The 24,152-nt window shown below is 40.5% G+C and overlaps 1 protein-coding gene across 1 annotated transcript; it reads left to right on the top strand.

The window, feature by feature from the left end:
• Positions 1 to 697: 697 nt before the first annotated feature.
• RAB32 (RAB32, member RAS oncogene family) lies at positions 698 to 23,341 on the top strand. Its single transcript, XM_040058311.2, has 3 exons — positions 698 to 1,125; positions 19,276 to 19,553; positions 21,775 to 23,341. The coding sequence occupies exons 1-3, from the start codon at positions 897 to 899 to the stop codon at positions 21,922 to 21,924; spliced, it is 657 nt and encodes a 218-aa protein (XP_039914245.1). The 5' UTR covers positions 698 to 896; the 3' UTR covers positions 21,925 to 23,341.
• The last annotated feature ends 811 nt before the right edge of the window (positions 23,342 to 24,152 follow it).

Raw genomic sequence — 24,152 nt, 5'->3', positions numbered from 1 at the left:
TTAGATTAACTTAGCAACAGGAGGGAACCAAGCTTAGCTGTAGGTGTTTGATGGGAATTCTGCAGATGAGGAGGTGATTCCTTCCCTGCTCCACGCGAGTCTTCTCCACAGAGCAGCCACCGCCGCCTCACTGCTGCCGCCTGGGCGCGGCTCCGTTTGCCCGGGCGGGCTCAGCGCGGCCCGGCCCGCACGCAGTCCTAGGCCGCGCTGCGGGGCCTGCCAGGGCGGGGAGGTGGCCGGGCCGCGGCACCCCGGGCCGATAGCTCCCTAAGCTGGCTCCTGGGGAAGGAGACTGGGAGCGAGCACGGCCCCCTGGAACCTTCCTATCGCCACGCACTCTCTCTCCCATGGACATCTCTGCCATAAAACACTCTTTGCCGGACGGCGGGGAGAGAACCCGGACGCTTTCAGAGACTTCACCGGGAGAACACGTCGCTGCCGCCACCACGGCTAGAAGCAAAGTACCAAAGAATGGTCCCGACAGAGAGCTGACACTTTCCCAACCCGAGCCCTCTTCTGAGGTTCTGTCTCCACTACGGCCGCTCCCAGCGCAGCCCGCCCGAGGCAGCTGCGGGGCAAATTCCCTTCTTCCGTTCCCGTTCCCACCCGTGTCCCGCAGCGGCGGGGCGGGGCGGTCCCTCCGCCCGCCCCTCTCACCACCCTCCCCCGGGCCGCTATAAGCCCGTGGAGTTTCCGCGTCCTGTGACTGCAGTCAGGTGGTGGCTGGGGTTCCCTGTTGCCTCCCGCCCTCTGTCCCGCTTCGTCTTTCCCCGCCCTGCGGGGAGCCGGCTGGGGAAAGTCGGAGGAAAGTTTCTGGTTGGGAAAGTTTAGAAGCGGGAGAGCCGCGGCCCCGGCAGCCCGGCCTCTCCGCCGCACTGCACGGGAGGGAGGGAGGGATGGCCGGTGGGGAAGGAGCGGGCAGCGGCGTGCCGGAGTGCCGGGAGCACCTCTTCAAGGTGCTGGTGATCGGGGAGCTGGGCGTGGGCAAAACCAGCATTATCAAGCGCTACGTGCACCAGCTCTTCTCCCAGCACTACCGGGCCACCATCGGCGTGGATTTCGCGCTCAAAGTCATCAACTGGGACAGCAAGACCCTGGTGCGGCTGCAGCTCTGGGATATCGCAGGTACGGGACGGGCGGGCTGCTGCCTGCAGCGTGCTGTGAACACGGCTGTGGGGGCCCGGCACACGGCCTCTGTGGAGGAAAGCTGGGAAAGTTGTTTTGGCTGGGAAATCTCTCTTCTTGGTTTTCGTCTCACCCCTCTTATAGGCAGTCTCTCGTTCTTGCCTTTGAGGTGTGAGTAGAGGGAGGTCTTGATGCGGGAGTGAAGTTTTTTACTTTTTACAGGCATTGCCTTCTCCCTTAGAGGACTTCGTAGGGCTCTTGGTTCGGCCCGGGGTTTTGTAGCAGTCCTCAAACAGCTGCTTTACTCTCCCTGCTGGATCCTGGGCTCTCAGAGTCGTCCTGCTCGTTCTGCTCCTCCTGACCTGTTTGTCTGGGTGGTGGTGGCCTTGGTTATGGCTGCTGCAACATTATGGCTCTGTAATTCATCTAATGCACCATGCTTTACAGGTTAAAGGTAACTCAAACAGCTAAAATTGTCCTCAGAGGAAGAGTGCTTAAACTCTGCGTGCTTGGAGTCACCTGGTTAATTTAAAAGTAGTTTTCATCCCTGCCGCATCGAGTGAGAGAATGGAGCTTCTGTTATGCTTAGTTCTATATTCAAATCACAAATTTGTGTATTAGAAACATACTTTGAGCACATGGAAGCAGAAAATTTCTGTCCACTTGTCCAAACCATGCATTATTACTTTCATGTATGTGATTCAAACCTGTTCTTCAGCATCTCTGTTTCCAAGACTCCAGCTGTGTCCCTACCACAGTTAACTTTGCTTGTCGTGTGGTGTTAAATGCCACAGAACAATCTCTGTTTTGCCGTGGTCTCATAAGAAGTCTGTCCCTGAGCTCCGTAATCACCTTGGGTGGTATTGCATTTCTAGTTTTATGTGCATCCCAGCTGTTAGCCTGCAGGTCTCCTCATCCCTATTACCGCCCTCAGAATATCTGGATATGAAAAAGCAGACTTTATTTTGAATGTTGGTGTTTGAACTTGCACTACTGGAAGACACAAGGGAAAAAACCCAGTAGTTACTCTTTCCATGAACTTTATGCTTCTCTGTGGAAGCTCAGAAATAAGGAAGTGTGACATGTGGCTGCTGTAACCCTGTGACAGACCAGCTGCACCTCAGCTTCTGCTCTTTTTGCTTTAAAACGCTTCAAATATGACTCCTCAAACTGAAAAGCCTTCTTACTGCCATATGCTGAAACACACCATGGATCTTTCTGTTGCTGGCCTGTAGGGCAAATGAAAATATTTTGTAATTGCTGTTTTGAAGAGCAAGTAAAATGTTGGCAAGCTTTCTCTTCTGATGTATTCCTTTTGTGAATCAGCTTTAACTTTCTGTGACTTGATTAACAGTATCAGTACAAACTGCTGCAATCCTCTGGGTATTTTTAGCAAGCCTGGGGTTCCAAAGATTGAAGAGGGGAGGCTGCTGGCATCCTGGGGTTTGGCAGGCTGCCATGCTTGTGTTTGACTTTTTAGCCCTTCATTGCTCAGACTTGGGTAGGCTGTGTGCTTTGCCAAAGCAATCTGTTTCAACAGGATAGACAGAAACTTAGCTTTAACTTGTCACAAAGTTTGGACAGAACCTATTTACAGCTTAGGAAGTTCTATCAATATATCCATACATTAATGTCATGATCCAGATGACAGTATTTTTTGTTCTCGATTATTGCCCTTGGTGTATTTTTGACACTGGTAGGTGAAGAGTAAGTTAAGAGCTGCTGATAAATCCCTGGAGGCTTGTGATAAATTGGTTGAAGAATTATTTTTTTTTCTGCCACTGAAGTGTTTTTCCTATTTGTATGAATTTGTATTTTCCTATTTTTCTATTTGTATGAAACTCCTGACTAGTCTTTCCCTAGCAAAAATGAAAAAGGAACATACAACTGTTCTGCAGTTTTTACTTCAAACTCTTAGTCTAATCTGCTAGTTTAGGGTATTCTGTTTCCAAAGGGCTGGGGGGATCTTGCCCAATGGAAAAAAAAAAGAGAGACCAAGATTAGAAGTAATCTTGTTGATTTTTGATTGGGTTGTGCTTAGCCAGTGTGACAGCAACAATTTGGACTCCTATAGCACCTGACATCTGAGAGTTGATTAGTAAAATAAAGAGTATTTTAGTATCCATAAGGGTATTTGATGGTCTTAAAGCTGCTGAAGTCCTCAACGTGGGAGTGTGTTCTGCAGCTCTTTATGTATACAATCAGGAATATTTCTAAATACCTTATGATGTTAACAGATCTATATTGAAGTTACTAGTTGAAGAACCAGGTTGAAGACGGCTTCTATAATCACAGATAGTATTCTCTAAAGCGCTGTATTGAAGTGTAGCACATTGTCTGGACATGTGATAGTCATTCCTTTTTAACTCATCAGCCCAGCTGTCTTCTGGCTTTCAACAGCTCCTAGATAATTTTGCCTGCTGGTGTGTGCAGACAAACGGCTTTAGATCTCTTCAAGAGATCTAAATCTTATGGTAAGTAATGTTACATGTGACTTCCCTGCAAGCACTATGGTGCTGGCACTCTGAATTGATTTTGGTGCATTTAAAAAGGCTGTTGAATTAAAGTCTAACCCTTAAGCATAGAAAGGGATGTTATTTTCACTAGATCAAAGCTCGTACGTAACAGTTCATCATAAGGAGCTTTCCTTAAAGGGCTGGGTAATGCAAACTAAGGTTTTGTAACTAAGTCCATAATAAGAACTGGCCCTATAGTACATGCATCAGCTAAAGATCATAATGCAGATACTGTGCTGGCTTCTGATGTGATTGTAGGAAAAGTGAAGAATGTTGTGCTGTTTATTGCAATGGGGCAGGTTACTGGGTGACTTCAAATTCTCATGCCAGCTGAGGTTGTTTTGGTTTGTTTTGTTGGGTTTTGGGGTTTTTTTTGTGATTAGATAATTCTGTCAAATAGAGCATGACCGTGTTACACTGCTTATGCTTTTTTTTTTTTTCTGCTGAAAATAGCCCTCTTGTTGTAAGGTACAAAGCAATGCAAATTCTCGCAGCCGCATCAAAGGAGAGAGGATGTAAAATGATGAAGAGGGAGTAAGGTTGCTGTTGTGCCTAAATGTTTTCATTTCAGAGATAGTCAGGTGTTTTAGTTTTTGACACAGGTTGTAACTTCTTGAATAAAGGTGATGAAAAAGCTTGAGAGTAAGACTGATCAGTCATTTTATCCAAATTATTTAACCAAATAATTTTAACCAAATTATCTTGGTTACAGCATAAAGCAAGAAGCATTCTGAAAGAAGCTGAACATATTATATGCATGTTCATGCAGGAACTTTAGCTGCCCTTAGGTTTGAGTTTTTTTGGTTGATTGGCTTTTGTGTTTTGTTGTTTTGGGGTTTTTTGTTGTTGTGGTTTTTTTTATTTTGATTTTGATATGTGAAGTAATGAAAATATATCTTTTTGGATAAATTCTGAAAGTGTTAAAACATTGATCAAAGGGCATAAGTGATTTGCAAAATAAATAGGATGTAGGAATGAGTCATTATGGTGAAGCAATGCAAAACAAAAATCTTAATGATAGGGGAGTGTTTTTATAGTCTATTTCAAAACAGCATAGATTCCTCCTTGACAAGTGTGCTGTTTTAGTGAACACCGCACTGACCACAGCGTGCTCAGGAGGTGTATGTGGCATGTTGATGAAGCTGTCAGACAATATTGAAAGAACGCTTGAAGGATTTTCAGTATCATAGAAACTTTCAAGCTGATCCAGTAAAACCAGCAACTGTGCTAGCTGCTGTTTTTCTGCTCACATCGACTATCACTGTCACTCACATGAGCCTGTGTGAAGTGCAGTTTGCTGGAGGGCAGGAGTGGTAAAGATGGTGGCTTGAGTTTGGATTCTCATGAGGAATGTCACTAATGGCAACTGGTGGACAAATTTGAGTTTAAAGCTTTTTTTGAGGATTTCTGAATTAACTTTGGTGTAATAGCATTCTTCCGGGATTTTATTGGAATTTCTTTTTACAAATTTTTATTAAAACTGAAGTAATGCTTTAACTGGAGCGTGGCTATGAAGTTGGCCAAAACAGAGGAAGAATTGTACTTTGGTATTGTAAACATGCTCTACAGGCTTTCAACAGCTGAATGATAAGCAGCATGTAGCACGTAAATTTGTTACTAAAATCTTGCGTGTCTCCTTCAGAGGAACTGAACTGTAACTTGTTATAGGTATATACAAGTCCCCAGGAGGATGGAGAAATCAGATGAAGTATTTTGGTTAAATACTAAATTGAGGAAGAGCTGGAATCACCCATCTTTTGTATGTAGATAAATGAGTGTTAAGATATGTGAGTCGATGTTAAGAGTAAGTTAACTTTCTAAGTAACTTTTAGGCTTATCTATAGGAAGCCATGAGACATGGGACTGAGTAAAAGAAATCGTGGATATGGTTGACTTTCAAAGGCATTCAGGCAGTTAGTATGTAAGATAGTTTACTTCCATGTGAAAGCTCTAGTTTCAAGCAGCTCTGTATTCCAGTGTAGTCTGTACTTGCGCCACTGGCATGTCATAGAGGCTGCAAAGTTGCTTCTGTGGACTGGGGCATTAGCTTGTTTCTTGAGTTATGGACTGACTTTATTTTTCTTTTAAATAAGAGTCTAAAGCAAGTGTTCAGTGATGTTAATGCATCCCTGAAAGTTTATAGGGAAACAATCAGGAAACTTTGCTGTTCTGTACCCATGCCTGGCTTTGTGCCAGAGGTATGTATGCTTCAATTGCTTTGCAGAGAAGTCTCTTCTAAGTACGGAGAATTTGGAGGCAGCAGTCTCTAAAAGTAGTCAAGGTATTCTTGTAACAACTTGTCCCTAGCCACAATGCATGTTGAAGGGATTAAAATGGCAACTCTTGCAAAGAAACCATGAAAAAATTGCTTAGCTATGTGCCTGGTACAAGTGAGCATAAGGTGGAGGCAAGACAATCCAGGTGTAGCCTGCCCTCAGATGTGGAGATTTTTTTTCTCACCACTATAGATGTTCCTAATGAGTGAGGGACATGCACATAAATAACTGCATCTGAAATGGATGCAGAACTTGGAGCTATTGAGGTTTTTTTAGAAACTTGTAAGTTTTCTGATGCTGTTTCCTAGTTTATAGGAGGTTCCGGGAGGCGCCTTCAGGTGGAGATTAGGAGTGCTATCATTTTGCTTACAGCTGCAACAGGTCAGAAAGCTCCCAGTCAGGGCTGGGGAATCTTCTATGTGATTGTGTCTGCAGACTTGTGGAGCTATGAAAGACTTAATTTCTGACTGCTTCCTGCTCACACATGTTTAAATATAAATCTCATGACAGAAAATTTACTTAAGGATTGTGCTTACTGAAAACATGCAAGACTAGCAGATAAAGTTTGGGAATGGGAAATAGAAGGCCTGCTCACATAGATTTTGAACACATACAGGAAACAGAATTGAAGGTGTACTTTGTTTCCTTCTAGAAACCACCCCTCTGTGGGAAATCTTGTGTGGGTGTCCTTTCTTATGACTTTTCTGGAATAGCTGGATTGGAGTTAATGAGCTTTCACTTCAGAATGACTTGCTGGGCTTGGAGCTGTACAGCTAAATAACCAAATAAGTGCTGAATGTGTTAAAGTCGGGGTTTTAGTGGTTTTTCCAGCTTTCAGACATCTCTGAATACAAACAGATTCTGGACATTTTCTTTTTTGGGAATCCTGTTTAAATTTTTTTAAAAAAATACACTTTTAATGAAATGTTATCAAGTGAGGTATGATTGTTAGTCTAATGAAGGAATTTCCACATCTTATCGGTGGGGTACCAAAGCATTCATAATGACAGAGGTTCATTCACTTAGTACTATGTTATGAGCCACCTAAGGTACCGTATGTGTTATGTAGGACTAAGCCTATAACCATTGTGCTGATGGAATTCCATAAGTATATGGGAAATTCTACTGTCTTGATGTTGGTGTTGTAAGGCAGTCTAGTATGGTAACTTTGATTATGCAAGGCAGGACAGTTTAGTTAAACGGGAGAATTGAGACAGAGGTTCTTTGAATGCCTTGGAAGTAAGCTTAGAATTTCCTAATAAGGTGTTTCAAGGTGTTCCATGAGAAATGTGGTTAAAGATATGATCCTAAAAGACTGCTAGATCTAGTACAAGCTTAAAATAATGTTCAGTGTCTTTATCTTGCAGGTACTTTCCATTTCTGTCAACAATGGAAATGCACTTAGTGCTTGAGCTTCTATTCACTATGGAATAGATGGTGCTTCAGCCTTATTTTCAAACAGATATCACATAGAAGTTGCTCAGAAGTTTTGTGCTTCCTACAAGATCACAATAAAAGCTCTTTCCTAGTACTTTGATACAGAGAGTTAAGGGGTGGCTGGCTGGGTATACATCAAATAGACAGGGGAAATCTACCTTAAAAGCAAACAATATTTAAATTCTTATGTGCAATACAGTAGACAGGAGGAAAAAATAATATATAGATAACTAATTTTTGGATTAGTTTATAAAACAAACTAAAATACTTTGCAGAAATAATAATCTTACATAGGTCACCCACTTCTCTGAAGGCAAGTATTAAATTCTTGCCCTTCATGTAATACTGAGTCACGTAGTCACAAATTAAGCTGGTTTAACAAGTAAAGCACTTCAGAGACGAACTGGCGCAGACTTTTAATGTATGGCATTCACATGAATGTAAATCAAGCTTTATCAATTCTCCTTGCATCTTCAGAAGTTGCAGCTTCAGAGTCTTGCTGCTTAACCTTATTTACGTCTCTGCTTTGCCTCTTACCAATTTGGTTTTCTTTAGGTGCACATCAGGATACGGTGTTACCAAAGTGCATATCTGCAAGTACAATTTGAGTTGGCAAGTGCTATGAAAGGGTAATTCTCAACTTATGACATAAAGCAAAGAAAACAATCTTAGCTGACTGGTTCCAGAAAAGGTATTAGCATGCTGTAAAAAAATACGATTCTTCCCCTCAGTAGTGAGTGAGGCCATTGGATTCAGTCTCACAGCTGTCAGAGTTGCCCTCCATGAATTCCAGTGGTAACCATTGCCTTGCTTTTATAGTCTGCTATAAATAGTTCCCTCCAAATACTTGCTTCCGAAGTACGGAAGTATGATGTGCCATGTTAGAATAAAGTGATTTCCAGGAAGGGAATGTCTATTTATATGTTTGCATGAAAATACAGGAATACCTCTTGTGAAATTCCTGCAGATGTTAAAACTAGCATGACCAGCAGTAAGCAGTGACTGCAAAGCACAGCATGCTTCTCAAGCTACTGTGGTACAATGTTCAATATTCAAAGATCTCAGCTGGCTATGGATACATAAGAAGAGGATAAATGGGCTGAAATTTTGCTTTGAGAAATGGTGGTATTTCAAAGCTTTATAGAGCTTGCTTAGAAATAAATGTCTTAACTGACTAGAGATGACTGGCAAACTCTCAACAGCAGTGGTTTCTACATGAGCAGGTAATGAAAACAAATATTCCTTATTGTATGGATTTTAGCAGCTTTTCAAATAATAGGTTGAGAAGTAGCCTCTGAATGTCTCTGCAAACAGCTTATGGGAACTTGTTCTTTAAATGCTCCCAGGCTAAGAGTGCTGGGTAGAGCAGAGTGGCAGCAATTTGGTACAAAATTCCAATCACACACAATGTGCCATGACACGTTGACCATTTTAGAGATTAACATTTTTTCAGTCTCGTGATAAAGTTGTTCTGGAGACAAACTGACTTTAGAATTGTTCTCCTGTGTGCTGTGAAATGCTGTAGTGCCATGCAGCATCACTGTGAAGTACACTGTGCAGCTCTGGCTACAGGGCAGCACACCAAAAGAAACGGATCAAAGGGTGTCAGGCATGAAATAGCTTAACTCTGGCAGATTACTTGTTTGGCTAAGTCTTGTTAAAACAAGGTAGGAAGTACCAATTCATGCTGTTGCTGGCACTAATTGGACTGTGTCAACTCTTTTGAATACTAATGCAGGAGAATTGTTCTGTACATGCTACATTTGACAGCTAGTTTAAAATTGTTTAGCTTGGTTGCACTCTGATTTTCTGGGGAATGAAATCTAGTGCCTAAATAGGGACTTGCTCTCTCACTTGCTGTTTAGCAAAGATGCAAAAAAAAATAGGTGGTTTCTTTATAAACATGGCTGTTGTACTGCTGCATAAAATACATGTGATGTTGGACAAAACTCACTGAACTATAACTTCAGGGTGTTGCCTCTCAATTTCTTAAAGACAGAAGAGTAAGCTGTTGAAGTCAGTTGGGACAATTAAATCATTAGATTAGCCCAAGACTACTGGCAGCAATGAAAAGTTTCAGTCTTGCTGTAAAATTCCCAGTGAGGGCTGTGCAGTTATTTGAGGGAGAATTTTCTGTCTTTATGGGAGAGAATGACATGGCTTTTCTATTATGTTGATAGAAGGGGTCATAGCTCCTGGTGGAAGTCTGGTGCCTAGCTTCCAGCACTTGCCATCTCTCTGCTCTTGCTGTTTCATGGGTAGTGAACAGGACTATCCTGTGTTAAAGTATAATGGGTAGCAATCAGTGAATGGAAGGACTAGTCATTGATTTTGAAGTTGTGTAGTTAACAAATTGTTAGGTTAGAAACTGGCTGTGTTGGGAAATGGAACTTTAAAGCAGTCTGCCTCCTAGCATTTCAGAATGAATAAGTGACTTCTGTGAACATGTGGAAATACTTTGTGATATGATCTAAATAATTAAAATACTGCTGCACTTAAACTGATATTCCTCATTAACTTTTCAATGACCACAGAGTCTCTCATACATACTGTGTCTGTACAGTATATTTTCAGAGTCATGCCTCTGACAGTGCATTGACCAGAACTGCTTCAACTACACTCTGCAGCTTTCTGATTATAGACATAACCAGAGGGTCAAAGGTTGTCTCTTACCATAAAGTGTGAGTCATTTGAACAGGGATTAACTGGCTTTTTCCCTGAAGACTGTTCTGAAGCATTTGGGAAAGGATTAGTGTTGGGAAGAGGTCTGTCCTCTGACCATCCAGTGGTCAGTTAACTTAGCCATACCACCCTTAGTAAGAAAGGGCACTAGCAGTTGTAATTGTCTGAGGCTGCTTTTGTCTGTTAGAAACTCTAAGTACTGCAGTCAATGAAGCTATTTCTAGTACTTGCCTCATACAGGAAGATCCAATATTCTAGTAATTCTCACTTCTTAGCCTCTCTGTTTGTCACCAGAACCTCAAACACCACTTTTTCACAGCAGTGCAAAGTAAAAGTCAAGCTGAATGCTCCTTAACACTTAGAGGTTTCTAACATTTGCTAGAGCTGCTAATGTCATAGAATCACAGAATGGCTTGGGTTGCAAGGAACCTTAAAGATCATCCAGTTCCAATTCTGCTGCCATGGGACTAGACCATAGGTTGCTCAGAGCCCCATCCAACCTGCCCTTTGGGATGGACATCCACAGCTGCTGTGGGGCAACCTGTTCTGGGGCCTCACCATTGTCACAGTGAAGAATTTCTTACTAATATTTTATCGAAATCTACTCTCAGTTTAAAAGCATTTCCCCTTGTCCTGTCAGTACATGCTCTTGTGAATAGCCCCCTCTCTGCCTTTCTTGTAGGGCTCCCTTTAGGTACTGGAAGGCCTCAGGTCACCTTGAAGCTTTTTCTTCTTCAGGCTGAACAATCCCAGCTCTCTCAGCGTGTCTTCACAGGAGAGGTGCTCCAGCCCCCTGATAATCTTCATGGCTTGCCTCTGGACTCACTCCAACATGTCTGTGTCCTCCTTATGTTGGGGATCCCAGAGCTGGATACCACGTTCCAGCTGAGGTCTCTCAAAGGCAGTGCTGAGTGGCAAAATCAACCTCCCTTGCTCTGCTGGCAACACTGCTTTGGATATAGCCCAGGATACAAGTGATTTTTCTGGGCTGCAAGTGCACATTGCTGGGTCATGTCCAGCCTCTCATCCACCAGCACCCATAAGTCCTCCTTGGCCCAGCTGCTCTCAAGCTGTTCAGACCCCAACCCAGTTGCAGCACCTTGTACTTGGTCATGTTAAAACTCATATTTCCATGGGTCCACTTCTCAGGATTTTCCAGGTCCCTCTGGATGGCATGCCACCCTTCAGCTATCCCACCCTGAGAGAACTGTAAGATAAGAAATAATAAACAAAGCGCACAGCCTTGAAAATCAGAACCTTGAAGACTCTGTCTCTTTCTTGTGTCCGGCTCAAGGCTCTGCAGAAGGCAAAAGACTCTAAAAATCTCGGGGACAAAACCCAAGAAGCTGCACCACTCGGCTTGGGGTCATCTGCAAATTTGTCTATGTCACTAAATAAATGCATAGTTCAACACCTCTGTGGTTTTAACATGGGGCAACTTTACACTTACAGCTTAAATGGACAATTTAAAATGAGGAGTGGAGAGCCATGTGGTATTAAGAGTCTTGGAGTCTGTCTACTCTCAATCTATGGCTGCTGTCTGTGGGAAAAGGCAGGCACACTTGGACGTGAGCTGTAATATTGATAGTGGTTTGGTTAACCTACTTCTTGCAGAATAACAGATCCAATCTAATTGGGTAAGACAGTTCTGGGACAAGATGTGCTGGTTTGGGGAGATGGGGAATAGCTGTCAGCAGTGGTAACTTGCCAGTAACATGTTTATATATCTCTCTAAAAAGGAACTTCAGTCAACTCACACCTGACCCTGGTAATGCAAAAATGTACATTAGGTATCTGGAGAACTGGGAAGTTGATCCTCAGGGCATATTTGCTGTGTTGTGCCAAACATCCAGCTGGCATCCAAAGTGTGGTCTTTTCCTGCATGTGGTTCTTGAAGGGCCTAGGTGAGTTTTGAAAGTGACTCTAACTCAATTAGAGGATTGAATTATGTTCCAAGCCATTTTGGATGGCGATTCAGCTTAAACCTATCAAACTGAATGACAGCAGCTTTACTGAGAATTGGAATTGTAAATATGGAATTGTCACTCAGGTGTTCCTGGGAAAATAAAAGCTTTCACTTTTTGTTCAATTGATCTTTTTTGCCATCTACATTGGATAAAAGCACAAATGTCTCATGGTCCTGGAAATGGATTGAATCAATTTAATTGTGGAGTTTGGCACTGAAGTTTAAATGCTGGAACTGTGCCTGCATACTGGTCAGTAAAGTCATTGATAGCGAGACTGATAGTAGTTGATAGCAAGAACCTAAGAGCCCCATAGTGTTGGCAGGTCAGAGTTAGTCTGGCTCCCTGAATTTTGATATGAGTGACTATTAGTGGTCATGGTGAATAGTTGATCTGAGAATGCTTCTCACAATGCAAGGAGATTTTTGTAAATATTTCCAGACTAAAAAACGGTTTATTACAATCAGTACTATAGCTTACTAAGCATTCTATGATGCCTGTGATCACAGCAGTGTATAGTAACTGCTGATAGAAAGGCAGAATTAATGAAATGTTCTAGTAGGACGCTACTACTTCTATGCATTTTGAGCTAACTGAATTTGGTTCACTAGATCTGTTGGTCATTTTGTTTACTACGGCAGTTATTGCTGGACAGTTTTTTGGGTTGGTTTTATGGGTTAAACATTTCCTATGTGGCTTATTGTTGAATTGTAACTGCCTTTTCAACTATTTGAATTCTCTTCTTTGGTGTTCTGAAGAACAAAAACAAAATTGGTGAGAGATTCTTGACTCTATTCATAAACTTAGGGCTTTCTGATATTTTTCAGAATTTTGGCAACTCTATTTGGTGTGGGGAAAAAAACCTGCTTAGCTTCATTGCTGTGGTCTTCTAGATAACAGCAAGCAGCTTGAGAGTAAAACTCTTCAGCTAGTGGTACACTGACTTTGGGGTGACTGCAGTCTATATATCTATAGTTTAAGGTTTCTGATGTAGAACTGCCAAACTTCTTAAAACTATGTTTTGAGCTCTGGCTACCCATTAAGCTGATTATCCTGTTAAAGATGGTTTAAACTAACATTGCTTTAATGGAAGAAACTATTTGTTGGTTTTTGCAATTGTCAGACATTTATAACCCTTGGTCATCTATATCTTCCTCATTAATGACACAGCTTCTGGAGGATTCCAGAACTTTTAGTCTTATCTGAAAGAGAAAAATTTGGAAGAACTTTGTCCAGTTGTCTACCAGTGTTTCTGATGAGATATTAAGGTTTTAAATGCAACTAACACAATTCTCTTTTGAGTTGTGTGGCTTCAGATAAGGTAAAGCTTGGATTTTTACAAGATAGGGGAATTCTTGCTATACTGTTGGTACTGATGGGGTAAAAAAACATTTACCTTCAGCACAAAAGAATAGCTGGAGAAACTTCTTCTAGATGGGCCCTTTTACTCTCTTTGAGTAAGGTCTTGTTAGTTGATATAAACTGCCTGTTAACTCATGGGTATAATAAGTAGCCTGGGGGAAGAAAGCCAACAAACTCATTGTGCATATCCAGTGGTCATTTGTACATTTAAATTGCTTTTTTCTAGCCCTAATTCCCATCATGTAGGAGGAGTTACAAGTTGAAATAATGAGTGAAATAATAAGAGTATAAGGTATCTTTTACTAAATATACACAAGAACTGCTACAATGGTAAGTCACGCTGCTGTAATTAACAGGACTCTAGTGTTTCTCCCTTGCACCGGGAAAGACTGCTCTAGAAACTCAAATGTACTTCAAGGCAAGGTTACAATAATAACTTACCTTTTGCAGTAAAGGACAAATATAAAGCTTCTAATGTCAAACCTGGCTATAAGTTCTTTCATGTAGTTTTTAACTTACAGCTCACCCCCATTACAATATAAATGTGGGAGTGAGAATAACTCCCAAGTTCTAATGCAGTTTTAAACTTTATTCCTGTGGTGCTGCTGTAGGGAAGTGTATTCGTTCCTGATGTGTGTCATTGTGCAAATATTTCACTTCAGGTTGTTGCAATTACTGGAAAATATGGTGACAATATGTGCTGAGTCATTTCAATATGTAAACTGTGGTTAGAGAATGCAGAACTGTGCTTTACATGAACATATTTCCATACCCCCCACATGAAACTCCTGATCCCTGTAACTGTCCTCTCTTGTAGCTCTTCATTTACACCTGAACTACTGAAACACAAACTGTACTTTTTAAAGATGAATAACTCTAAAGCAAAGGATTTTTCACCTTAAGGTACAGAGATATCTTCTTACTTCTTCACTGGTGCAGGGGGCTTCTCATCTTTATCTCTGTTCAAACATCTTATAGGATTACTTAGTTCATCACAAACGCTTTTGCTCAAATCTGCACACAAATTAAAACAATCATTTCCCCAAATGTATATCTTTCCCATGATTTAAAGGAATGATCTAAATATAGAGTTCATTTCCATGGCTTAAGTAAGAATAGAACAACTAACTTTTTAACTCTGTCCCAATAGTTTTTTCACTCTTGCTCTACTGACTTTATGCTGTTTTTTTCTTTTATGTTCACTCTGTCTTTCCTTACTCTCTCAGAGAAGGGCCAAGCTCTGGAAGCTTCATGTTGCTAAGAAAGAGTTAAATCTGCTCGGAGTCTTTGTCTCTCTCTCTGTAGCTTGTGGTGTTAGATGTTCAAGGCCACGCTGGTGAGGGAGGAAGAACTCACAGAAACATCAGAGATCGGAGCACTCAGGCAGTCCAGAATCACAAAAACCCAGGCAGGATCATAAATGCCTTCTCAGCCCACCCCTCAGTGTAAATTGGGGTGGCTTTGGCCCGAATGGTGCCCATAGCCCTTATCAGGGGCCCAGCAGAGATCTCTCCCTGCTCCAAAGAAGTCTGAAGTAGCTGTTACAAAGCAGTAACCTCTCCTTCCCCCCTTCACCCGGGAGCCGATGGAATCCAGCCAGGCCTCAGGACAGCTCCCCCCAAAAGGGGAAAGCAGCAGGCCCAGCTCGATGTTACCGGTCTCTCTCTGGCCAAAGGAAAGAGGAAAAAGGACCCACCTACAGGAAATTAACAGGGTTTTATATGGTACTTCCCAAAGTCACAACTAGTAATTTTCAGTGGTCAGAACAGATGCCAATATTCCAACTAACCCTCTGATAGGTCCCTGTCTCTTCTAAAGCAATCCCCAGGTCCTGACCTGGAGAATTATTCTACATTCTTCTATAACTAAAAAACTAAACTGTACTAACCCATGACAATGGTGCCACCAGATTTATGCCTAGACACTGGACCCACCAGAATGATTAATCTTGTGATGTCCTTTCTATACTGCTGTACTAAGCAATTAGTTGTCTTCCTGCTCTCATCTTGCTGAGATTATACACACTGGAGATTTTAAATCTAGTTTAATCTGATCACTTTTAGCCTTTTTCTTCTCTGGGGGTATGATCCACTTTCTGAACTGCTCAACCATGTTCTCACACATGGAGAAATGACTGTAGCAAATATCATGCTGGACAGAGGAAGGGTCATGACAGATCTCTAAACTGTGCATGGCAGAAGTTGAGACATTTAGTTTTAAGAACAATGAGAATGATGTTCATCCTTGAGAATTTGGAGGATTAGTGTTTTCCAGTTTGATTTTCCTGTATGAGGATTTGTGGGTTTGTTGGTTTTGGGTTTGTGATTTTTTTTTTTTTTTCCTGTTTTTGCAAGCAGAAAAGCACTTGCAAAAGCTCTGCCTGAAAGTCCTATTAAATTTTCAAAACACTGTCTAGAATGCTCTGCATCCTAGACAAGAAGGTCAGTGTGTGCTTTGTCCGTAATGACAGGGTTGTAAAGAAAGTTCACTCAGTTTAAACTGAATTCTTTTCCTGCCTCATGCTGTATTCCTTTTACCAAACAAAACTCTTACCTCCTGGGCAGGCCATGTTTTATTGCTTCTGCCTTTGTATGAAATACAGCATATCCATCTTCATTAGGCCGCCAGACAGGATGAAAGAGCAGTTGTAAGGTAATATTCAGGTCAGATTTATTGTTAGTGGATGTGAATTCTAGAGGTGAAAACAGCTGTTTTGGGGAAGGGAAAAGGGAAGCACTCATATCGGGCTGTATTTTACCTATTAAAAGGCGTTAATCTCTAAGAATACAATGCTATTGAGCTTGTGTGTCTTTAAGGGTAAGAGACAGGAAATCTTCCTAATATAAAGGCTTACATCTAGTAAGTAAAGATAGAAGCTTTCATGCACATCAGTTTTCTGCTTTCACCCAAATTAGAACTGTGGATGGATATGTATTAATGTTTTTTCTAAATCTAAAACTCATACTATGAGAGAGATAAGAGTTGCTGGAAGTTTGAGTTAAATGATTATTGTGGACAGCCAAAGGCCAAGGTTTATAGTGTGGCTGCTGTAGAATACCAAGCAACTTACAGTTCCATGCTGACTTCCATTCCTAGCAGAATGCTGTCTTACACTGTGAGAAGCCACTGTGCAAGGTTAACCTTGGCTCTCTCCTCAGGTTTGGTTCTGAGCAATGCTTATAACTGTTTCTTTGGAAGCTAAATGTAACACTGTACTAATTTCATCTTTTTGAACACCTTAAATGTGCTGTTGGGCATGTTTCAGCAATTATCATTATTGTTATAGGCTAGTATGGCCACCTTGCCAACTGTTTGTCTTTAAAGCTTTTTCGGTTGGGAGAGCAACAGGCAGGAAGGGATTCAGTCAGTCGTAATGTCCTTCACTGTGCTCAGTGACTGCAGCCTTGTTTTTATGTACAACATGCACAGCTATCTGAGAAATGGTAACTGCCTGATAACCTTTTCTGCATTTCCTAGATGACTTAGTTTCATGTGTAGTGATCATTCTCTGTCTACTCCTTCTGGTAACAATCTAGCAACCCTTCCTGCAAGTAATCAATACAACTTAATTTTCTTATGTGAATGTTCATCAGTGTTTGCAAAAACAGCCTAAGTAAAGCCTGAAAACCTCCCAGCTCTCCAGCAGCTGAATAGGGAGGACTAATGGGACCATTTCCCTTGCTGCGTCAGATTCATGTTCAGTCTCAGGTATATAACAGCAACTGGTGTTCAATTGTGGACCATTTCAGGACTCAATTCAAGAACTCTTTCTGTAGAAGACGGAGGCTGGTACAGGGCATTGTAGACCTTGAGATTTTACACTGTTTGTTTTGTGGGGCCATTGTATGGTGTGAAGGGATATCTCCCTCATTGGATACTCGAGTCAGTGCTTTAGCATAGTCCAGGGTGCTCCCATGCAGCAGGAATTGGTGGTGAAACTGACAGCTAAACAGATGGGAAAGCTGTGAAGGAGCTCCTCAAAACTTGTGTGGTGCCCTATGCACTAACTGGCTAAATGAACCTGAATTTGACTGTGTGGAACTCCATTAAAAAAAAAAAAAACCCAACCAAAACTCCCCAAACCAAAATCCCTACATTCTAAGGGTAAAGCTTCTTTAAATGTGGCATCATTGACATGCAGAAGCAGTAAAAGCCTTCTGATCTAACCCTTTCCTAAGGGTACTTGATTAGTGGGGACAGTGGTCAGGGGTACAGTTTCTAGTAAGACTATTCTAAAAACTTGTTTTAGGAATGAGTCCAGCCTAGGGAGACAATGTGAATAACTTGTGTACTCTCTTTAGGAGATTTGTATTAGCAGTGTGGCTTTTTCAGAGGCATAGTGACAGAGACACAGGCTCAGTGCCTGACTTGTTGCATGGCCTTAAAGTCCATGACATAAATGCTGCTTCAAAACTTGGGTTTTGAGTATGGCAGTAAAAGCTTTCTTTTTGGATCCTGCTTGTTCTTACACAAGATAATCAGCCAGTAGTGAAAAAAATGTGTAATCTCCATTCTGAAGAATATGCTGGGAAGTGATGCTGTTTTCTGCAGCATCATAGTTTAAAGTGGATGGACAGAAATAAAATCAGCTTTTTTATAGTTCTCTGGAACTTCACTGTGCTGCTGTTTTTAGGCCATTCTAAGACCTGCTTAGGCAACCTTTTCTGAAACTTTCTATAGGGAATGAGCTAATCATACTGTGAAGTACTGGCATTAAAATGAGGCAAGTGAGCTGGAAAAGCATGCTGCTGAACAGGATCTCTTTCAACTTCATGTATTGAATTTGTCCCTTTATGAGAAGGTAATAATGCACCCAATTCTCCTTGTATTTGTTTGTCCTTGCTAATCAAAGGTGGACATTAATGTTTATAAACAAAGGACAGCTGGTTTTCTGAATACAGCTCTTCCTTTGTGTTCTTAAACCTCACATGCATGAAAAGATAAAAGCTCAAGTGATGATACACTGTAAAATTAAATTATAGAGTTCAGGGACTGCTTTTCCCAGTGAAGACTTCCAAACAAAGCAGGAAGATATTTTAGTAGCCCAGACTTCCCAAACAATGTGCTAGGACTTGATTGCTAGACACACTCAAATGTAAACACACCATGATAATCTGACCTTTCAAACAGAAGAATAAGTCAACTTGCAGACTAAATTTTGTGTTTCAAGTATTCTGACTGAAGTAGTTGTGCTTCATAAGAAAAGGCTTTTTTTTTTTTAGTTTTCTCTGTTTATGGGCAATTAATTTTTTTTCCTGGATTTTTATTGTGAATTATTGTATTTTACCTGTTCTTGTTTTAAATACTGGGATTTCTGTAGCAATTCTATTGTTGAAAATTAATCCAGAGTAAGTCTTAGACTTGAAAAAATGAAGTCAAAGTTAACAGGTTTAGCCAGAACTGTTAAGCTGGCAGCTCCTTTTGAACTTTTCCCTAAGGAAAAATCTCAGTAACTTCTTCAGAAGATGCTTTGAAGGCTGTTAGCCTTGAAGCTTGCAAAACCCCTTGTTGCTCACCATTCAGTAAGAGGCTGGGTTTGCTGAAGTCTTTAGCTGAACCAACTAGATTTAGATATAAGCCTTAATATTCTTTGATGAAATAATGATTTGTGTATAGCTGTGCTGGTAGTGTTTTCAGGCATTACTTCTCAAGGAACTCAACAAATAAGTTTAAGAAAAGTTCCAAGTGGCAGTTTGACTCCAAAGTTCTTTAAGCATCTGGCTTATCATGTGTAGTATACCTAATAGCTGTTACAATGAACTTACATGAGATAAAGGAGGCAGTGTTTTATGCTCTAAGTGACTAGACCCAAATGCCAAACTTCTGTGAATTAAGCTGGTAGAGTAGTCCATTTACACTAAATAAAATTCATGCTTCAATATAAATATATTCTGTGACTGTCCTCTTTTTCAGGCCAGGAGCGCTTTGGAAATATGACCAGAGTATACTACAAAGAGGCAGTTGGTGCTTTTGTGGTCTTTGATGTCACAAGAGGTTCCACTTTTGAGGCTGTTTCAAAATGGAAGCATGATTTGGACAGTAAAGTACTACTTCCCAATGGCAGCCCCATCCCTGCTGTTCTCCTTGCAAACAAGTGTGACCAGAAGAAAGATGGCAGCCAGAATCCTTCTCAAATGGACCAGTTCTGCAGAGAAGGTGGCTTTGTTGGATGGTTTGAAACATCTGCCAAGGTGAGCTTAATAGAAAAATAGTTTTAGTCTCTTGAATATTGGCATAAGGGTGAATATAATCAGTAGGAAATAAAGTTATGAAGTATAGGAAATGGCAGTCACATTCAGCAAAATTTGAAGTGATGTGCAGACTAGTTTCATTCCTGAAGAAGGTGAGGCATATCTGGTTTAGATTAAAAGCTATCTTAAATTCAGAGCACCTTGAAACTATCTGGAAACCTTGATTATCTGAATTTGATAATTTCTTTCATCTTGCATGCATGAAGATCAGTCATTTTTTAGATGTTAATACTACTAAGTGCTGATCAAGCTCCCCAAAAGAATATAGGTAATCTTTAGGTGCAGGTTTTTAAATTTCATTTTCTGTTGTCACTGTTTTAGGTAGGAAATGGCAAGATTTGAAGTGAACAAGCTATTTGTGTTCTCATTACTACCTACCACGGTGTTGCTAAAAGCACTGTTCTATTTTATTGGGCAATGTCAAGACTGAACTGGAGAAAAGCAAGTTCTGTATAGTAATTTGAGTTAAGGAAGACAGCTGCTTTATTCAGTTCACTTTGAGTAATTTTATGTATTGTACAGTTTTAGTTCACAGACTTTTTGTCAATGCACTGATTAAACTGTGCTAAGCAGAAGCTTAGCTGGAAGTGAAACCCAATATTTCCTTAAAGCTCGACTGATTCTTAAAATGAAGGACTCCTCTAGATGAGGACAGTGTGGCTGACAGGCCAGATTACTGGTCTGGCTGATAAATCCTTTAGAAGGTAAGATAAGCTTCAAGGTCCCACTTTTCCCTTGGCTTGCCTACTTCCTTTAGCTGCTGCTGCTGAAGTGTTACACAATGATGTTTAAACAATTCTTAAACAGCAGAATCTCTAAGGAGACTGTAAGAAACACAGTAAGAAGTCACTCTTTGATTACTTTAGGAGAAGGATACACAGCTAAAGGTATTAGTTAAATTAGCTAACAATTTGTTTGCATTTGAAAAGATATTTCCATACTCACCTATCTGTTACTAAAAACTCAGTTTTTAAGGCTCTTTATACTCAAAAAGAACACCAAGATTCTGCTTTGGTAGAAGTCTTCCCTGAAGCTTTATCTGCCTGTAATACTGCTATGCATAAACTGTATTATGGCTTTAAAATAAATGCAAGTAACATTGGAAAAATCTAATGTGAAATTATAGTGACAACTTGCATTTTAGGTGGCATTTAAGACAGGACAATGTAAAACGAGGTTCTTGGTGCAGAGAAAAAGACAAACAATAAGTTCTAGGTTAGGTATTGATTGACTCATGTAGAACTCTGAAGAGTTGTAGTTGAAATAGCAGAAATTTAGGACAACTGTCTTGTTTTCTAAGCATACCAAAACAGTTTATGGTTTTAAGTCCTGCCCATTTGGATATGCTATTAATCTACTTTTGCCTTTCTGTTGGAACTGATAATTGGATCTTAAGTCTAGTCATCAGTAATATACTGGGCTGGTATTTCGTTTGGAACCAAAGATGAGCAATTCCAAACACAGCAGCCCTGTGCTGCCAGATGGCCTGGCAAGATCCAACCAGTGGCCAGAGAATCCTTGGCACTAGGGCAGCTTGGGCCCTCAGAAACTGGGATATTCTGGCAAAGTACATTTCTAAGTATCGTGCACACCTACATTCTTTTGGGTGTATGGGAAGGGACTTTTCAAAGCATGCACAAGAATATGTAGAGTGGCTAGATGAAGCACTTGGAAACAGATGTGATTTTGAGGCTCATGGAAAAGATCCTCTTTCATAAATAAGTACATCCAAATTCCATCAGAAACAGAAATAGGCTCCAAAAGGTAGGACAGTACTACAGGTGATGCAATTGCCTGGGCTTTCCCTGATTCAGAAAAGCACTTTGGCATTTGTGAGTCTTCTGAATGCAGGTGACACTTATTCCTCTGACTGCCAACTAGATTTATTCAATAAATAATTGAATGATATTATTGAATGAATAATAAATAAATAGAATTCAGTTTATAATATGGATGAATAATTTTGTCTGAATTTTCTGCTAACTTTTTTTAAAAAAAAAGTGTGAGCAATGACTCCTTGCATTTAACTGTTTGTATTCTGCTGCTGAGACTGAAGAATTCTTTTCTTTTTGGACAGCATTTTAATAGGAAAGTGACTGTTAATAGGAATGTGTGACTGTTTCAAAAAGACCACTAACATCCTTGCTTTCAACATTTTTAGGACAACATCAACATAGATGAAGCTGCTCGATTCTTGGTGGAAAACATCCTTGCCAATTACAAAGCCTTTCCTAATGATGAGAATGATGTGGGGAAATCAAAACTGGACCTAGACCCGTTGAAAGCAGAGAGTAAATCACAGTGCTGCTAGTGCTACCACCGTTCAGTAAAAGTGATGGGATGAGCAGCAGGACTTTGCGTTAAATCAAAATGCTGCTATGGTGCTGCGTTGTGACAATCCATATGGGGTGTCTGGTACTATCTGAATTGGTGACTCGTTTGGGTGTTTACATATTCTTGTTTAGCATGAAACTGAGTATCTTTCCACTGAGTTATCATTCCACTTGCTTGAGTGTCTGCATCTAAGTCTGATTAGTGTCTTCCTACTTGAGAACATGAGGTAGTGTTTACACTCCTAAAAGGAACAAAGACAACATTCAGTGTCTAGTTTGCTTCTAGGACATATGCTACATTCCAAATAGGACTCACTTTTAGCTGAATAGACTCTTGCACCTGAAAAGTAAACTTTTCCTTTGTCACCATTTGTGTCCCATTTGAGCCTTCTCACCAGCACAATTGTCCCTGTTTATTATCCCCACCATGAGGATCTGTCTCATTACTAGTTCTCCTGGATCAAGACATCCCAGAAATCTTGAAGGGGGCAATGACAAATGGGAGGTATCTTTCCTAGTGTGATCACTAAAAATGAGTGGAGTGGATGGCTTTTACCACTGAGTATAAACAAGATGGTTAAATTATTGTGGTTTAACAAGGGAAAGACATGATTATAAGATATACTAATAAAAATGCATCTCCAGCAATTTGAAGCTGAATACTTTCAGCTAATACTTTGCATATGAAACACATTAACAAATACAGTTGTACTGCTGGCACATAGTTATGGTACCCTCACCCTTATGCATGTCCAGAAATAAACATCCAGTAACTTTTTCATGCACTAACACTGAAAACTTTACAAAGAGTACAAAAAGTAAGTATCTTACTGTCCTGTGATGATGAACTTGCTTCTTTTTTTCTTCTGTGTAGAGGTGGTTCTGAATACCATGAGCAAGGAGAGAGGTCTTGAGGGAAGTAGCTTAATTCGTTCATGCTAGTCTGTCAGCCTTTCTGCCTCAAGCTCGTCTTGTCAGTTTTAGAACTCTTTTGACTGCTCTGAACTAATGAACTGGCTTACCAGTTTGTAACTGTATACTGAGATGCTTATGTTTCTTTGTTGTAACACTCATGTATTTTTGGCAGCAAATGAAGTTCAAAAGGATTAGATATATTTCATGGTTCTTGAATGTATTCTGGAACTCTGTCTCTGCTTGGCTCAAAGGCTTTGAAGCTCCTCTTTATTTTAAGGGTTTCTTCTGTCCTGGTACCTCATTGCTACTGACCTTGCTGGGTTTGATGGTGCTGATGTTTAGGTAAACATCAGAGTTAGGTATATGCAGGATTTGATATACTTTAATCTGTATTGAGATTTCCTATGCTGGCTTTTTTTTTTTTTTTTTTTTCCTAAAGAGTAACATACTTTTTAAGAGTTAAATAAATATATTTGGGCATCTTTTGTGTGTTGGTGTATGCTTTTGAGAACATGAATCTTCACATATGTTCTACTCTATACTCGAATATTTTCATTGACATTTGTAAACAACTTTCTCTTCTAGTATGTGCTATGTTAAAAAATTATTTTAAATTACCACAGTAAAGCTTGGCGTAAACTAAAACTGGGTTTATTAATCTTAGGATGCTAAGATAATTCAGATGAAAGGGATCTTAGACACTGGCTTAGAAGACATCCTTTCTCCAAGCAAGGTCATAGCACAACGCTTAGGTGTTCATGTGGTCTGGTCTTAACCATCTCTGCTGTTTGAGGTTGTTTCGAGGCCTGACTTTCCTCGAGAGTTGAAGCTATCACAATCTTCCTATTCAATCACTTGAACAACTCCATGTAGCCTGTAAAGTCACTTTTGATGTTTAATCTCCACTGTATTGTCTTTTTTCCAACTTTAATTAAAGCTGGGAAATGCCTACTTTACCGCTGCAGGCAGTTTCCCCAGCTGGACAGAATTTGTGGGGTTTTTTTGTTTGTTTGTTTTTTGTGTTTTTTTTTTTGTTTTTTTTTTTTTTTTTTGCTTTAGTATTTAGATTCAACAGCAAAATGGAGACTGAACTCAAGCTTTATGACTCTGCCTGAATGCATGAATTTCATCTGGGTCCTGTCACTGATAATATAATCCTACACAGGTTATTTTCAAGTATATCTAAACTTTTGCTTGAGCAGCTACTATTGCTATATTTAAGGACTTTCCTTGTTTTGTACATAGCTTCTTCTAAACCTCTGCATGAATGTAGAAAGGACATTACTGTAAA

Source organism: Hirundo rustica, chromosome 3 (genome assembly GCF_015227805.2).
Source record: "Hirundo rustica isolate bHirRus1 chromosome 3, bHirRus1.pri.v3, whole genome shotgun sequence".
Taxonomy (NCBI): Eukaryota; Metazoa; Chordata; class Aves; order Passeriformes; family Hirundinidae; genus Hirundo; species Hirundo rustica.
This window is presented reverse-complemented; position numbering and strand designations above follow the sequence as displayed.

Excerpts from the sequence above, each read along its gene's own strand:
- RAB32 (XM_040058311.2), top strand. The coding sequence starts at position 897 with ATGGCCGGTGGGGAAGGAGCGGGCAGCGGCGTGCCGGAGTGCCGGGAG. Across the intron at positions 1,126-19,275 it reads GCAGCTCTGGGATATCGCAG|GCCAGGAGCGCTTTGGAAAT; the intron begins GTACGGGACGGG and ends CCTCTTTTTCAG. Across the intron at positions 19,554-21,774 it reads GGTTTGAAACATCTGCCAAG|GACAACATCAACATAGATGA; the intron begins GTGAGCTTAATA and ends CAACATTTTTAG.